At 31.3% G+C, this 19,408-nt stretch overlaps 2 protein-coding genes across 6 annotated transcripts in view; one reads left to right on the forward strand and one right to left on the reverse strand.

Annotated features, from left to right (window-relative positions):
* The window catches only part of LOC105255590 (tensin-1), a 162,931-nt gene that overhangs the window by 121,371 nt on the left and 22,152 nt on the right, over positions 1-19,408 (reverse strand). The gene's annotated exons all lie outside the window — the stretch shown is intronic.
* Positions 9,659-14,236, forward strand: LOC105255591 (putative sodium-dependent multivitamin transporter). Its single transcript, XM_025412960.1, has 7 exons — positions 9,659-9,731; positions 10,024-10,155; positions 10,847-11,068; positions 11,443-11,786; positions 11,929-12,048; positions 12,186-12,851; positions 13,814-14,236. The coding sequence occupies exons 1-7, from the start codon at positions 9,726-9,728 to the stop codon at positions 14,073-14,075; spliced, it is 1,752 nt and encodes a 583-aa protein (XP_025268745.1). The 5' UTR covers positions 9,659-9,725; the 3' UTR covers positions 14,076-14,236.

Raw genomic sequence — 19,408 nt, forward strand, 5'->3', positions numbered from 1 at the left:
AGATCTTTATATCTCTACTCTAATTTGAAATGCACCAATCCGCAAGAAATAAAATTTGAAAAAATTGTTATATTGTGAAGAGAGAGACTATTGGACTATGTAAACAAGCTTAAAGAAAGATTAAATGCTCCGAAGATCTTGCGTGACATTAAAAAAACATTTACAACAGCATTATTTATAGATTTCTAACTGTTTGATCTCTAAGAATATAGTGTTCAGAAATCGATTAGTAATATAATAATATACAAATTGCATTCAATTATTTATTGTAGATTATCTTGCAATATTACATAAGAGATCATAAGAATATACTATCGAGATATATAATCAAGTCTGTCACGCAATCCTTAAATTGATAAAAACATCATTACATCTTTCTACTAGTTTCACTTCATTGAAGAAAATTTTCACGTACACGTATCTAAGTACGTGATCACTCCCGTACGTGAACACGTGGCTATCGAAGACATATCAATAATTCTTCGGCAAAGCTACGTATCATGCATTCGTTAGTGAATCGTACATACCGTATGCAAAATTGCAGTTATTTTTCAATTTTATATGAATATGATTTTATATAGCATGAGTCTAAAAAAATAACAAAATGATATCATAATTAAATATATAGTGTAATTGTTAATATATAATTAATTTATTGTTTTCAATAATAATTTTATAATTAAATCGAATAATAAATTAATAATTTACGCATTTAAACGTAGGTTGGAAAGGAATTTTCCCTCTAAGAAAACTACACTAATTTCTAGATTACGTAATGTTAAAGTACAGGAATTTCGAAAGAGAAAAAATCACGAAAATCTGTTTTTTATATTCTTTAAAATTATATCTTTCTTCGAAATTTTATTTGACAATGATCAAAATGGTTATTTAAGATTTTCTACAACTACCATTCTTGTTACTGATCGCATCAAGATTAATTCAAACCAGACTTTTTCATAAGCTCAGCTTTAGATCTGACGTAGCATTAACGGCTACAAACATCTTCCTAGATCTATATCGTCCTAAACCTATGTACCTTTGGTCCCAATTAGAGATCTCCATAGGATTTATAGCTGACAATTCAAACACGAATCACTATGCATCACGATTGCAAGTTAGCCGTACGTGTCTTCCTACATCGTGTTAGTCGCCGTTTACGCAATGCCATAATGCTTGTGTTCTGCGTAATTTCAGTGTCCTATATGCGACGTCCTGTCGCCCTCACCGAGAGTACTATAACGTCTTTTATCTCGCAAATCATTGCGGATTATTCGCATGGGAACGTGATATAAAACGATTACTTCCGACATGCTGCTAATCGAAGCGTATAGAAATTAAAATGATCTATTGTTACATAAGCGCCGATGTCGTTTAATGAAGTTAATTATAATTACATATAATATAATAAAATTCGTGCAACAATAAATAAATTATATTTTCCGGCTTTTTATTAAAATATTAATATATAAATACATATTACGTATTTTTTTTCATGTATTTTTTAAAAATATTAATACATATTAGTAAATATTTGAAATATTAATACATAAATCTTTAACATAATTAATAATAACGTACTTGATATATATTGAATATTTTTTTTAAATACAAAAATCAAAGTTTATGTTACTTAACACCTCATCAAACTATAGTATTTTTAATATATTCCGGGTATATTTATAATTCATATTTATTCCAATGTATATTATACAATAATAATTTTAATCTTTGAAAGGATAAAGCATGATTAATTATATTGTTAACGAAACAACAGAATTCTCCATGAAATGTTTTTTCCCAACGGTTACATTAATACAGCTATTCTGACCTCGTAACTATTCAACTGACAATCGGAACGCGTTAATAACGTTAATTGATACAGATGAAAAGTAGGCCAACGCTAAATGAAGCTCAAAGCATACAAACTTATTTGAAGAATATATTAAAGTTCAAGGATAAATTGTCATTCTTCGTTGAGACTTTAAGACTCATCTCAGACCCATCATGCAATATCCGGCAATAAACGTTAAAGGTTATTATCTTTTTACATGTGAATAATTGAATTTTTCTTATCTGGACATGATATAATTTTCGATTTCCTCCTATATTAGATACTATAATAGTTTAATTTCATCTAACGATATAACAACAATGTAAATAACGTCTCAACAATATAAACAAAATATTAATTATTATGTGAATTGGTTAAATAATATAAATATAATATAATAAAAAATAATTAATTTTTTACGCTATTCTTACAAACTTTTTTGTTTTATAATTTATTATCTTTAATATATAATTACTATTTTAAACAGCAGATTAATAAATATCTTATCTAAAGGAGAGAGAAAGTCAGCAAATATGTCTCAATGTCGAGACAATAGAACTATGATAATGTGATTGACATTTATGACATATGACTTAAAAAAATATTAAATTTTTAGAGTTTCTGCAAATAGTATATTGCGGAAATAAACACAACAGTAGCTCATGTTTCACGATATATCATCGATAAATCGGTAGTGCATCGAACAGCTTGTAAATCATTCTGTCAGTCAATATCGATTGGCAGAACGACATACCCTCTATACATTTTTAGAAGTAACATCAACAGCAAGCGACAGACACGTAATTTGACTTGTTAAAACGATCCATTAAGGAGATATGGTTATCGCCAGTGTCGTCATCGGCCCTGTTGCGCGGGTGGATTCGAGGTCGCCCGTTTTCATTGCGCTAACTGTGCTGTCAAATGCACGTTCAAAATTCAAACTGTTTTCTATCTAGTAAAGAGAGATATTTTTGAAAGCACGATTTGTCCAGCCATTAGCCGATTGAACTACTAAATAAAACGCATTACATGATTTGTCCACAATAACAACGAATCTTTATTACTGAATGTATTATATAATTCAGTGAAAATATATAATATATATATATTTATATATATATATATATATATATATATATATATATGCGAAGAGAAAAGATATGTTTGATACATAAAATAACTGGATTTAATTATTATTTAAACCGAATTTACATTATTGTAATATTTATTTATCATATTATGTCATCAAAATGACTTTTCTTCCATTGATTGAGCTATCACGCTGTGGTTGCGATCGATCACATTCTTAAAACTCTCGCGTGGGAATTTTTTTAATGACACGTTATCGAGAGAAATATCATTTTCGACATCTTCTGGAAAACAGCAATTGGTCGAATGGAAGATTGCCGTCAAAAGTCACGCGATGCCATCGAGAACCGTTTAAAAGCCGCATTTCTCTTGTGCCGGCACGTTTCCCGTCATTATCAACGCCACGTGACTCTCAAACACGGCGTATTACGAGTCAGCATGAGGTCGTAGATAATTAGCTTGTAAGAGACTTCAGACACAGAAAACGTAAGACCATCAGTCGTCAGACTAGTCGCATGTCGCCAAGAAAACAAGGGCAACTTCGAGTCTCGCGATGCCGCATTATCGATCTTGGCGCAAGGATAAAACATCCGCATGGACGATAAAAAGGATACGCAAAGAAATTAACCCGCAACTATAAAGTTTAACGGCGACGTTCAAAGGACGATAAATTTCCTTTACATTCTGAATATATCACGATTGCAAATTGATACGGAATTCTGGTATATTCGCAAGATTTAATCTCTCACACAATTCCTGCATAATATCAAGAATAAAATGTTAATTTAAAAAAAAAGAAAAAAAAAAAAATATATATATATATATATATATATATATATATAATTCCATGCAATAAAAAAATCGTATTTCTTTTATCAATATATTATTTCGAATGTGATATACAAATAATATTATGAATAAAAATAATTTTGATATTTGATCTTGGCAGAATGAGGATGCGGGACTAATAATATCGCGTTAAGAGAGAGTATAAAAAGTCTATCTATTCTATTTTGTGCCGCAGATATAATAACTTGATCGTCAAGTCATTGAGTACTTCGAGTTCATGATGCAACGATAAAGTGATGTATAACGAGGCGTGTCTAGAAAATATGTAATCGCTCAGAGAATTTGCAAGAGAATTGATGCTCTATCAGTCGATCACCTGATGGCAATTTGTTTTCCGAGACGTTTCATGCTTTACAATCTATCATAAGCTTTTTATCGTTGGACCCTCTGCTTTGTTACTGACTAAGACTCATACAAGATTGTAGATATAAGTAAACTATACTGAAAGGCACTTATATGCGGATGTAACAAGAAAATAGACTTTGTACAAAAAGATCGAAAATTTTGGAATTATTACAAATAAAAAAATTATCAAGTTCATTCATCATTTTTTTATAATAATAATTTAAGAATATTTAAAAAATTATAATTTTATTTTTAATTAAAGCAATAAAATTGTCAATGGCTTCCACATTAAGATCTATTAACAAACGTAACACATTGTCGGCATTGTTCAATGATTTATTGACACAATCGATCATTGTTACTATGTACTTTGCTTCGCTTTTTCTTTCACAACCTAGGTGTAATTTAATACAATTAATGACCGCACCCGTACGGCCTTGATCACGAGTGATTGTCGGTCGACGTATCGAACACAGCATCGAAATTGCAACAGAAAGAATATGCCGGGAATGTCGTTTGACGTAACTTACGTTGTGATTGTTGCGTGACGATGGTGTAGTTGTCGGAAACTGTATACATATATGTATGTGCAGGTGCACTGCAAATTTGAATATTTCCTGTCGCAATACGCATAACTGCGGTAAAGACATATTCAAGTGTCTCATATATCATTTTGATCTTTTTGAATACTATGTATTAAAAACTGCATGCACATAGTATATCTTTCATTATATTTTTAATGTGGCAATCTGTATATGTATATATGTAATAATATTTTATAATAATAAAATTCAGTTTAATCATTTTTGTAGTCATTAATTGAATTGACACTATTATTAAAATATGAAGTTAAATAACACATATCGTATATAAAAGATACATCTAAGAATACGAGAATATTTTATTAATAATTTGCACCTCTTCCTTAGTTCCAAAAATTAATAATTTTACTGATTTTAATATAGTATTAACGATGTCGGTTAATTTAAAGTTATCAAAGAACATCAAAGTGTATAACATGCAGATTTGCGTAAGCGATTTATCAAATTCGAATATTCACTAAATTATGCGTCGAGATAGATTGGCGCATTCCGGCACAAACTATCGAAAAATTGTCACACTTCGTTAGTCGTTTTAACTAGAGTCGCGATGCGTGCAGGTATTTTAATATGCGGTTTTGTCATATTTCACTTTCCACCACAAATTGCTGCTCGATGACACGTGCGTTGCTTAGTAAAGACGATCTTGCGAAGTAATTTCTTTGTTTCTACTGGGAAAACACACAATTTTTTAAATTAATTTAATAGGCAGCTTTGATAACGTGCAATATGCCGCATTGAAAAATACCATAAATTTTTTGTCAGTCCTAGAATTCATAGCGATACCCGCATCTTTAAATTATGACGAACTATTATAGAGGAAATCAATTGACACTTACGCGACTTGATGAAGAATAATGATTGCTTTTAATATTTTTAGGGCGGTTTAATTTACGATATTTTCCCAGCCATATTACATTAATATGAGAAAAGTATAACGGTTCATTTTTTTAATCTTGAGATGCGATTTAATATTATTTACAAATATATCACGCATATTAGAGAAAGATAACAGCACTGAGATATCATTGAAAATAAATTCTCATATGTTAAAAAATATAATGTATAAAATATTTATATATAGAATATTTATATATACATAATTTCTATTTTTTTTTCATTTGATAAAGAATATCACTACAGTATCACTCAAAGTATTCTGAAAGCGATTTGATCGCATAAGACCATTTCACAACCTTAGCAAAATGAATACAATATCATGGCTGCATGCATTTTATGCATGCGTGAGAAACTAAGTTATAATTCAACATCTTTTTACGTAAGTCAAAACACGCGTTTTTAACACGAGTCATTAGATACTTTCGCAATTCTCTTTGAAACCATTTTCAGGAAAATAGCTTGTATTCTCTGAATCAGATAGATATGCGTTTGTGTGATATTATGCGCATTAATTTATCGAAGATTTAAGAGAAAGAATTTATAAATTATTTTTTCTAACGCATTGATATTTAATAAATGAAATGGATCCTTAAATGCGATAAGATATAAATATTTATATAAGAAACAATTCAAAACGTGACGATAATAAGTTTTTTAAAATTTGCAATTTGCATGATTCAAAAAGATATGTAAAGATTAAATTCAAGAATGGCTAGCAGTAATTTGACACTTGATGAGCACAGATGATTGAATAAGCAGTCGTATGTAAGCAGAAACGCTTCGTTGGTAGACAGAGATGAAAAAGATATTGCAAGTAAGATCACGTGATTCTGAATCACAATTTGCACTTTACGGCACGGTAAGTCTAATTATGTCAACTGTCATAACAAATGAAAGATATAGCGTCTTGTCTCAGCGAATTTCTCGACAAGGAAAAGATCTTGCGATTTGAAAATTATTTTTAACGACAATTATATATCATCAAAAATTTATTTTACATTTTATCATATCCAAAAAATATATTTTATATATTTATTATATATACACATTCGATATAAATATAATGGATAGCGATATTTGTAATTAACTCTTGATTTCAAATTAAATGTTATATTTTCTCTCTATTGAATACATTGGATTAATTAAAAGTATGAAATCGGAGACGGAGCGTAGCATCATGCACGAATTGACTCAAATACCACAATTATGAGACAGTCACCTCGTTATTAATTAATTATGGGGGGATTAGCCCGTTCGCACGCAATCATTATCAGATCGACCATTATCGCATGAATCATGTAATAATTATTTCCGATATCTATGCCAGTAACTGTAGTAAATGATATTTATTACATGTATATAGTACATAATGACAATAATATTTATAATATAAATGTTTATAATGGTGTAAGCTTAATTAAAAAATAACGTGCTCGTGTACAAGAATTTTCTGTTTCGCGAATGCAGGAGAAATACCGAAACTCAATTTATTTCAGTTTGTCGAAAATTAAAAGTAAATTCCTACAGTATTATTGGATTTATTTAATATCGATTAAAAGTATTTTGCTTTTGTGCTCATTGAAAGAGAAATTCTGGCTTTATGCAGTCTCTCTTGCATAGACTGCAGAATATTGTGAAGCTTCGCATGCTAGTGCGTTAGATTAATTAATACCTTCATTGAAATGGTGATGTTAATATCTACCTATAACATGGCGAATGTTGAAAAGGATATCAAATGCTTTAGAGAACTCAAAATTACATACGTATATGTGTATAACGAGCTCGATTAATTATTGCATTACGATTATTTATTTGTATAATAAAAGAGACAAGATATAAACAACTACATTTTTATTAAATAATATTAAATCAAGATTTACTTTTTATTATGTAAAATTAATCTTATTTAAGAAAATGATATCTAATGGGATTTCTTATGTATTGCGAAAATAAGATATTTCTTTGTAAATATCTGTAATTATAAAACAAAAAGATTATTAAAGATTATAATCGGGAAAACATTGCTTTGACTAAAATTTATATTAACTTCCGCATTATCTGCAAATTGAAGCATACAGCTGCTTCACGACCGATATATATATATTTTCCCTCGTCAAATTACCAAAAGCAGCCTACGCATCCGGATAATATCGACGAATTATGTGGAACGAAAGTGGTTAACACACAGTAAATTTCGATTGACCGTGGGGGTCAATGATTGGTCGATCAAGTTCAGCAGTCAGTTAGTCGACAGTTAGTCTGCTGTCGTCCGGCTAACGACTTAATGACGGGAATTCACCACTTACGAGTTCCTCTTTTTCTCCCCCATTCTCTCTGGCCTCTCTCTCTCTCTCTCTCTTTCTCTTTCTCTTTCCGTTCCTCTTTGATTCTTCTCTCTCTTTCATTGGCAATGCTATTCGCGTAAAACAACGCGGTCGACGGACCAGTAACAATGTCGGAAATTAGTCGCCATTAAACGGGGTCGTCATTAACCTTTATTGTGGCACATCAACTAGTTATATCAGAAGAAGTAGAATATTCAGGCAAAAACGTGTTAAAATATACATATGACAAGATAATAGACCTGTTATGTTTCTTTTCTGTTAAAACTTCTGAAAGAAGTTCTTTTTTCCTTTTTCTCTCGCGTTTTAAATAAATCAATTTTAATTAAAAACAGAATCTGCAACGTATAACATTGAAAGAGAGACTTTAGCGTATTAACAAATTTAATCATTTGTTTCTAGCATAGATATTTTTATGAAGACATTTAATTATTTAAGAATAGAACACATTTAATTATTTAATCATACATTGAATTTCTAAAATTTTTGAGCAAAATCGCTTCAATATTATTTTTTATAATACTGATTGTTTCTTTTTGGAATAATAACACAATAGAAATTACTTTAATGTTTCTTTATATCAGAAAATATTGAAATTACAGTTGAAAATCATTACTCTACAGATAATTATTATCCAATAATAAAAAACATCTCGATTGCTATTTTTGTGTCTTCACTTGTTTATTATTTTTCTATTATTTCTTATATTATCATAATATCATTATATGCTATTTTTTGTTTCCTTATTTTTACAATCAACTAAAATTTATTACCTTTCAAGTTCAAAAGATGTATGTGGAAAACCTGTTATTAATCTATGCAAGAATCTGAATGAATGACTAAGATTAATGTGTGAAAATACTAATGTTAGAAATATAAATACTGCGCAATATAATAATAATAATAAAGACAATTTTAAAATTATGTAATTATATATTTATTATTTAATTAATGTGTTAATATCAATACATCTTTAGAATAATCTTTATTTGTTATACTTTTTATTTTCATTGCCGTTAAATGAATCGATCCTTTGGAACGATTGACGTGTAAAGATAATCATTTCGAACGCTCATATTAAATTAAAGCTAAGCCTTATCCGATAATCGCAATCTAATCTTCCCTCAAGTCTAATGTACTTTAACTGATATATCTATATACTTTAGTCATATTATAGCCGCTTATCATTGTTTAATATTTATAAAAAAATTGCTGATCCAAATTTATTAAAAATTTTAAATATCAAAAAATAATTTCTTTTTTGTATTATATAATATCAATATTATGTAATATCAATATTATTATTATATAAATATTTATTATATAATATCAATATTTATAATATATGTATGAATACTTTTAAATAATTCTTATTGTAAATTTATCTCTGCTAAGATTTGCGATATTTACGTAGATAAATTTTTCTTTTAACTATTCATTAGTATTAAATAGTATATTATTATATATAATTTACTGATGAAAATTTCATCGCGTGTTGTAGAACTAAAAATGCCGAGCAATTCTTTACGTAATATAGTGTTTCTTTTCCTGTGTTTTGCATGTCGATGGAATGGATATATTCGTTAGTGGAAGCTTGTCGAACAATCGTGCATGGATCTTCGTTTTCTGTGTTTTCAAAAGTGTACAAAAATGATTTAAATTTTTTATATATTAAAAAATTTTTGCCAAAATTTAATTTATTTATTGGATTAAAATTGAAGTTAAATTTTTTGCCTTTCAAGTGAAGAGTGTAGGTGTAAATTTTATAAAATGAACGTAAGTACTAATATATATATATATATATATATAATATATAATATATAGGCATTGGATTATGTATAAATAATCTAATACAAATAATCTAATAATAAACAGTCATTATATTATTATTGCTTTATAAATTTTGAAACATTTAAGAAAATAATTTAACGTCACATATTTCAGTTTTATAAATTATATCAGTGTACTATGACTAAATATGTTTTAATACTAAATTATTTGAAAATTCTATCTAAAATTTCTACCACCAATTTCCAATAAATCATAATAAAGAGGAATTTGCTTATAGACATCAATTATCGAGGGCGAGACCCACAGATTGCAATGGCAGGATTATCTCGTGATTAGCGCAATCATGTTAACTTCCGTCATCATAGGGATTTACTATCGATTCAGCGGTGGTCGACAACGTACGGCAGCGGTCAGTTTCTAAAAAATAAACTTTTACATGGTGAATCGATTCGGCTTTAACTGAAGCGATCTCGCTAATTCGTAAATCATATTATGTAATTGATATCATTTCGCGATAAATATTATCATTTACGTAAAGGTAACTGTAATTTCTAATAAATTAAATTCTGGCGAAATTTATTTCCAAATTCTCAATTCACTAACATTGTACTATAATTTAACACATTAATTCAAATTTAATCGATAACACATAAATATCGAGAAAATAGATTATTTTACGAAATTTATATTGTAATTATAAAATTGCATATTATATTATTCTATTTTTCTTCTATTCTTAAGAAACAAAGTGTTCAGTATATTGTCAACTGTTATGTTTTTTTTTAAATAACCAAACACACCTTTCATAATTTTATTAAAAATTTATTTAAGATGCTGTTTTAATTAATTAAAAATGTTTAATTAAAAATAACGTAAATATTTTAGAAGGTTAAACATATATTGTGTTTTAGCCTTTTGGTAATTAATTGAATGATATTATCAATGATTCAAAAATCTTTTCTTAGAAATCTTTTCTTAAAATAATATCAAATGTTAATTAATTATACTCGCGGTAATGACACAGAAAGATTTTGTAGAAATGTATTAGAAATAAAGGATCTCTTGTATACGAATTTTAATCGCATAATTACAATTGATAGGAATACTTTAGCGCGAACAATTCGATGGGAGTTGTTCCTCTCTCAATTGCCATGATGGCCTCCCATATATCGGCGATTAGCATGCTCGGAATGAGTGGAGAAACTTACATCCGCGGCATGTTCGTCTCATTAATGTATTGCAGCGGCATTTTCATCGTGCCGATCATAGCCTTCTGCTATTTACCAGTCTTCTTCGAGATAAAGGTTGTAAGCATCTACGAGGTAATTGTTGTTAAATAATCGCTCTGATTATTAGTTTTGACTATTATATATTATGTCATATCGCCCAAACTTGTATAATATATATATATATATATATATATATATATATATATATATATATATATCGAACACATAAAATTTTGTCAAATTTTGTGACATAGCAAAATGAAAAATATAAAATTTATTTACAAACACAAATTAATCGAAAATTTTTTTGAACACTTGAATCAAATTGCGAAATGGTTTTTTGTACTTTAAATAAATACTACTATGTAAATAATTAAAACACATGCAATTTTTGTGCTTTTATTTATATTAAAAAAACAAAAAACAAAATAGTTACTTTTGCAAATTTCTGTTTTTTTTTCTTTTAGTATCTGGAGAAACGATTTGGATTGTATGTACGATTATTGGTAAGCGCGGCTAATTTTACCGAGACGATGTTATTGACCGGTGTGATGCTGTATGCTCCTTCGTTAGCTCTCGAGGCCACCACAGGATTATCGAGTATTATGAGCATCCTGGTACTCGCCACAATTTGTACCTTCTATTCCACGATAGGTGGTATCAAAGCAGTACTGGTCACCGATATTTTCCAAGGCTTACTTATGATTGTTGCTCTCAGTACTATCATCATAATTGTTGCCATGGACATCGATGGAGGAATCAGTGGTATTTGGAGTATTGCTTTCGAGGGAAATCGTCTTGATTTCTCCAGGTGAAATAATTAATATATAGAGATATTATGTTCTCAGAATACTATATTTCAAGATATATTTATTTATTATGATATAAACTCATTCTCTCTCAAATAATAAAATTGATAAGAAGATTAGTAAAATTTTTCTCTTTTTTTTTAGCGTGAGTTTAGATCCAACTGTGCAGTATACGTGGTGGAGCATTATGATCGGCGGAGCATTGATAAATACATCCTTTCTTGCAGTGAATCAAGTGCAAGTCCAACGTTTAATGACTGTTAAGTATGTCTGTATTTAATATTTTTGCAATATAAACGTATTAAAATGCATTTGCTTTTACGCTAAAGATTTTAATTATTCAAAATATTTAGCAAGAATATTCAGCATATTTCATAACGATTATTTCTTCATTTTTATAGAAACGTAAAGGTGGCTACGGGTGCCTTGCTGCTGTGTGGTCCTTTCATCACATTGGTGGGTTTCTTAACGTGTTTCACCGGATTGGCCCTATATGCATTTTACAGAGACTGCGATCCTGTGGCCTCCGAAAAGATTAACACCTACGACAAAATAGTGCCGTTTTTCACCGCGCAGAGATTGCCACCTGGATTGGTTGGGCTTATCGTTTCTGGCATTTTCAGCGCTAGCTTGAGTACGATCTCTGCTATGATGAATTCGTTGGCGGCAGTGGCGCTCGAAGATTACGTTAAGCCATTACATCGAAAGTTCGGGATGGACTTCTCTGATAAAAAAGCCACCTTCCTAGCCAAGGCTCTTACCGTTTTAAACGGCGTTATTTGCTTGTTCTTAGCATTGTTGGCAAAAACAATGGGCAGGATAGTTGCTGTCGCCTTTAGCATTCACGGATCTATTGGCGGACCCATTTTGGGTATCTTTACTCTCGGAATGCTATGTGAGAGTGCTAACGAGATAGGAACAATTATTGGCATGGTTACAGCATTGATTGTTTGTTTTTGGACAGCTTTCGGGCAACCGAAACCACCTGTCCCGGAGCTACCTGTATTGATAGAAGGTTGCGCGAATTCTTCAGCGTTGATACTCGCTAAACAGATGAAACTCAACAGGTACTCAATACAATTTTCAGAGATCATTGTAAAATTATACAATCAACGTTTAATTAATATTTTCCAAGCTTTAAAAATAATTAAATTTCATTTTTTTAATAATATTAAAAGTATGCCATAAAATATTATATGTTAAATATTTTTAAATTTAAAGCTTCAAATTCAATATGTAAATTAAAAATATTTAAAGCTTCAAATTTAATATCATCAAAGTACTTTTTCACAAATAGGATATTAAAAATTTAGATTTTTAAATCTACTTCTCTTCTTTCATATTTATTTATTTTAAAATATTATGCGTTCAGATGCACTGGATAAATGTTACATCTATTTACAATTGTTAGTCATTTGTCATGCTTCTCGTGGACCTATGAATCGAACAAATATACATTTATTTTACTAGGAGAAATAGATAGGAGAGAAAGGATAATTTGACAGCATATGGCACAATTCGCACGATGATTAAAATATGAATTATTGGCATGCTGTAAATTGTTTTATCGCGACTACACAAAATTCTTGAATTATCGATGTTATTTGTTATGAACAGGGGGGTATTTCGTGCGGCCGTAATTAGCTGCGAGTTAAGCGCCACTTTCCGATTTCTTTCACGCTCCGCGCTTTCTCATGGACGATAAGCTCGCTATTCGACATTCCCACGGCGGTAAATAACGCTAATTGCACCGTTAATAAACTGAAATTACGGTTGTCCCGTGGAATCCTCGACGCGCCGTTATTAGCGGGATTAGATATATTATTGCTTTCTCTTTGTCGGCGAAACTTGCTTAAACTCGACGGCTCTATTTTCAACGATGCAAGAAATTGAAAAGCTGCCCGCGAAAAGGCGTAAAAATGAACGGTCTCATTTAATTGAACTAATCTCTGTAATAATACATACTAACATAACATAAATTCATTTTTCACGAATTTAAGTAGGAATGATATTTCTCTTTTTTTTACAGTACTGTGGAACCAGACAGTTCGTCGTACTTCTATCTCTATCGTATTTCTTACTTATGGTATAATCCTATGGGACTGACAATTACTTTAGTAGTCGGGTACACGGCGAGCTTTATAGTACGGCTTATTCAACGCAGAAACATTATTGAACATGATCCAAGCTTGTTTATGCCATTTGTGGCCTCTAGAATCAGACGGCGACGACAAGACGAGCAAAAAACTACGAACAGCCAACTCTTCGTTCTGGAATCTAGCCATATATGATGAGGTTTTTAGTTAGATATAATTATAATATAAACGAAATTATGTTATTTTAGATTGAGCGGACGATAAAATGATACAGTGTACTTAATACTATAAGAATAATTGACTGACTCTATTATTATAAGTGTTAAAATAAGGTTCAAAAAAGAGTTTATTTTGATATTCGCTTATATATATATATATATACATATATATGTCTGTTCCATAGAATATTTTTATCCAGTCTTTTATCAGAATAGCATAAATCACCATAAATGAAATAGCGTTAGTAAGTACATGAATAGATGCATACACAATTATTATTATTATTACTATTATTATTATAAAAAATTAAGATATATCATATTGTCCACTTTAAAATCCGATATTACGCGACACATCTAACACTAGAAAAATTAAAATAATCCGAAATAAGTACTGTTCCAAAATAGATTCATTTATCTTACATTTATTTTTTTCATAATAAAATTATTTAAATAAAATATATTATTATCTTTATAATATTCATCTTCAGTATTTATATATTGTATAATAATATATTTGAATAAAGAATAATAACATATACTTATATATACATTAAATTTTTAATACAATTAGATATATGTTATATATATATATATATATATATATATATATATATATATATATATGTACACACACACACACACACACACACACACACACACACACACACCACACACACACACCACACACACACACACACACACACACATACACCTTTACTATTATTAAACGTTTTAGTGATGCAATTAACTTTTATTTGTTAAAATTTTCATCTTGTCGATTTATGCAATTATGAGAGCTATTATCCAATTATAAAGTAATCGAAAACTTGCCTGTAAATCGGCGACAGCACTTTGATGAATGCTGAATGAAATTCACGCGCACCAGTTTTTTCGACGGCGGCTTCGTCTCTGCATTAATTTGCAATTTAACGAGCGCTGATTGGCGGAAAAGGGTGATAGTGTGGGTATGTGTATATCGATTCGACGAGGAACCGACGATTTAAAAGATTCCATTATATTGCTGCCGAAATTGGCGAGGCTTATCTTGTAATCGTTTACGACGAATTACCGTGTCCAATACAAGGCAAGCTTTTAATTCGTTTAATCGAAGTTCGTCTGCGCAATAAAACGTTGTTCTTTATGTTATTCTTTGCGTGACGTATGATTGGATGATCAAAGAAAGGAACAGTAATTACTGAATTTGTGCTCACGAATTTCCGTCACAATAGAAAACGTCATACTTTTTTATAGTTTTGTAATATCCAATTTAAAATCTTCAAAATGCTATAAATTTAAATAAGATATATTATAAGTTTTACTTGAAAGAATTAATCAATTCTTTTGTATGTTGTAAAAAAATATATACGATATGTCAATTTCTTTCATTTATTTTAAAAGCAGCGTAAGATAAATTTTGAAACGTGACGAATTTGAATAAAAAATATGGCTATACATAATAAAATGATGCAATCAACGTATATGCAATGCAATAAGATCTTCAAAATCCGACTCACGTTCAAAATAACACTTTCATAATACACGACTCGTAAACTCCACGAATGGAAATGCAAACCAATTTTCCTCGCGCCCCGAAACTTATCATCCCAATCTACACGGGAAATTCGCCGTTATCGCGTGTGCATCACATTGCATTTTCTAGACTCGCAGCATCGCGAAGGAGTCGACCGAGAGAACTTGCTGCCCTCGAGGATACCGGAGGGATACCTATAGAAATGCGCATACGTACGTATGTACGAGCACAATGGCTGAAACTTTCGTTTCCACCCCCGTCTACCTTTGTGCGCTCGCGATTCACGGACTTGCATTTGAAATTGAAATCACGGGTCTCTCTCGGCTTCATACTCGGTCTGATCTTGATCATCGATGCGTCCCTCTTTTTATTTCTTCTCCTCCCTCTTTCCCACTCCCGCTCTTTCTAGCCTTATCCTTTTTTCTCGCCATCCATCCTCGCTGTTCGCTCGAGTTGCGTGAATATGCATGAGTTATCTGGCGCGCGGCCAGGACGAATTTCAAAGCAGAAATCCTGCCAACCGGTTTCACTCATCGGCGCAGTCGGATGTGTTTACGTTGCGACGAACTGTTTATTCTGAAGAGATGGGAGGGAAACTTCGAAGCCTCCTTCGAGGATTTCGCGGTTGAATTTATTTAGGATCTTAAGATCGGACAATGGAACGGTAAAATGTTATCTCTAGCTATGATGTGTAATAATATCTTCTTATTCATATATGTACCGTTGATAAGTGATGTGTTCACGAATATGAATAATGTGATATAAATAGCAATTGTTAGAATCAATAAAATAATTTCAGTCATATTTAGCATCAATAGTTTTATGTAGATAAGAGAGAAATAAAGAAAGAAAAAATATAAATATGTATGATAAGAATTATTGTAAGCTATTATTTTCGATATCGCGTTTTGCAATTTCGAGAAAGCAATGGCGGTTCGGAAATATTCGTTGAAAAGTTTACATCTCGTGCCGGATCCTAGGTCTTCGGCGATAACCTTATGCAAAAGACAGTTCGTGCATACGCGCGATGCAGAATTCAACGATGTAGCCAACCCATGTATTATAGGAAATACGATATCCATCTCTTGTCAAGATCCACGAATTTTACGGTTGCTACGGTACCTAGTCGCAGCAAAATGATGGAAAAAACAACTTGTGAGAATCTAGAATCACATGTAACACGCGTTTTAACAACCCTTAGTTAACAATAATCAGATTAACTCTTAAACGACAGCTAGCTCTTTAAATGCGAAGATAATTTATTGTATATTATTTTTAATTTATAAATATTATATTCTCTAATTATTTCGATATCGATGGAAAATAATCAAGGTAAAATGTAAATATTTGAAAAACTTTGTATAGATGTTTAACATATAAATAGAAAATCCTTAAATCCTTAAGAAGCTTTTTAGAATTTAAATCCGTTCTGTTGAGTTTTCATGTTACTTTTGCAAATCCCTTGTATTGTACAAACGAAACTATCGTCCTCTGTCTTTTACTTTGGGATCAAATCCACGATCGGCGTCATATTGGTCGAGATCTAGACACGTTATTATGAAAAATGCCCCGAGATCTCGGCTGCAACGGACGGTGCAAGTTACGAGATGGTCAGTTGCGGTTGTCGTGTCTTGTGCTCTTCCTGCCGATTTAACGGCAAAACCATCCGACAGGCGGATCTCTTATCTCGAGCTTAAGTGCAGCTTGCAGCTCGCCACCGCGTCCAGATCGTAATGGCGCGTTGGGATTCACGAAGCGAGCCGTGTGAAATGATGGCTACCGGGAAGAACGCGGCGCAGGGGCGGATTTAATGCACCACGAACGATCCTGAATTGACTTGTAAAACGGAAAGAATAAATCGCGCTCGCGGGGAATATCGATCTCCGCCCGTTTCAGGTATGGGCGCCGACTCATATGTTATCTCGCGAGAGATGGAAATACACGATGTGCGGAAATACATGAAGCCATGGGAAATATAGTAGTTCCTTGTTGAAGCTGGAGATTAAAATATGATTTCCGATATATCACGGATGTAAAGTGAATTCAGCTTCTTTTTATTTTCAATTTAATATAAGGATCTAGCAGGCTAAAATTATATTGCATATAATATTCAATAAAAATGTATTGTTAATAATAGTTTTAATACAAACCTATATACAAAAAAAAACATTCAAATTGTGTATTTGCGATCGAAATTACGCGGACACAATATAGTTTCTAGAAATGTCTTACTACAGGGTAAAGTGTTGGTTTATGAACCGCCCCTGGCGACGCAGCTGATACTTCCATCTGCCGCGATCTTGTTGCTCTCTGCATTTATTGTGTGAGGCATTTGCTAGCACTTTGTCGGCGAGCTCGTTATAGCAGCCGAGAGGTGTTCGACATATCGAACTCGATCGGTCTATTGTTAGCGGGCGTAGTCATGCAACAGATCGTTTCGTCCGGATCGGCAAATCGTTTCTAGCCCTTCGGCTGTCAGACTCATTTTTGCTCTAGGCATGTTTTGCAAATATTGCTTCGTGTAATCGTCGTAATATCTCACGCGACTTATTATTTTATTCTGCATCTCACACGTCATCGATTGGTAATTGAGAGATAGAAGAATCATATTTTGTAATTAAAAAAGAAAGAAAAAGTTTCTTTGATTTGCAAATTTTCTTTACGAAGCAATTGTTTAATTAAATCCGAATGCAGTCAGCTGATCGTGACATTTAACAAATAATAGAGAAATTTTTTAATTATATAATTGCAAACAATAATAAACGTTCAAGAAATTTACGCAACAATGATTTTCACTGCCATCCATGATGGTGATGACGTTACACATGTATTTACGGCCGGAAAGGAAGTTGTCAGTCACAACATACTTGTAACTGTGATATCATGTAACATTCGATGCGGCTTTGAAAAATAACCCTTAATCATTTTAACGTCTCTCCATCGGGGAGAACTGTTCAAATAGCAAGTCGACCGAAATTCTCACGCGCCCTTTTTAAGGTGTGGGTGCGTCTGTGTCAACAAACAGCCATCTTTCAGACACGACTTCTCTTCAGCTTGCGATACTTGTTCGTTATCGTGCGACAGGCATGTCGATTATCGTTTCAACTCGTGAAACACGTGTGTGCCAATGACATATATGGCAAATGACGCTATATAATGTGAGATTAATTATCCTCGATTATGAGATCGATTTTTTCGTGCACGAAAATGACGTAAATTATAGTCACATCACGTACATGCTGCATTATTCACAGAAAATGGGGAGATTTGGTTGATAATGCATTTAATGATCTATTGAAGTAGAAGTCACAGAATTTACAGATTAAATCATGGTCTTTATATTTCGCGAGTGCGACAAAATAAAATATTATAAAATATTATAAATAAGTAATATATACATATGTTTCTTATCTATAAACATTTTGTAGATAAGTTTCTTACGTTTAATATTTATTTTCAATCGGTATAAAAAAGTTTATATAAATTTATTATAATACTGCATGAGAGACTGCACTTTATTATACATGCATAAAATGTAAATTCCCTCAAATGACGATGACATTTCGCGATATGCACTGGGAAGGACTATGCATAATTTTCTCGCCATGAAACGAAGCATGGCGTTTTGCATATGTACGTGTTTGTATAATGCGTAGCAAGTATATGCATTTGCCAGATTTACAATTGTGACATTTTGCTCGTTAACACGAAATTAATTCGCCGTTATAAATTATACTTTTTGCGATACTGTTATAATAATAGTTCCTTGCAAAGGT

Source organism: Camponotus floridanus, unplaced genomic scaffold (assembly GCF_003227725.1).
Source record: "Camponotus floridanus strain SB8 unplaced genomic scaffold, Cflo_v7.5 scaffold11, whole genome shotgun sequence".
Taxonomy (NCBI): domain Eukaryota; kingdom Metazoa; phylum Arthropoda; class Insecta; order Hymenoptera; family Formicidae; genus Camponotus; species Camponotus floridanus.

Coding starts and splice junctions, on each gene's coding strand:
- LOC105255591 (XM_025412960.1), top strand. Junction 11,787..11,928: donor AATCGTCTTGATTTCTCCAG/GTGAAATAATTA, acceptor CTTTTTTTTTAG/CGTGAGTTTAGATCCAACTG. Junction 12,049..12,185: donor CAACGTTTAATGACTGTTAA/GTATGTCTGTAT, acceptor TCATTTTTATAG/AAACGTAAAGGTGGCTACGG.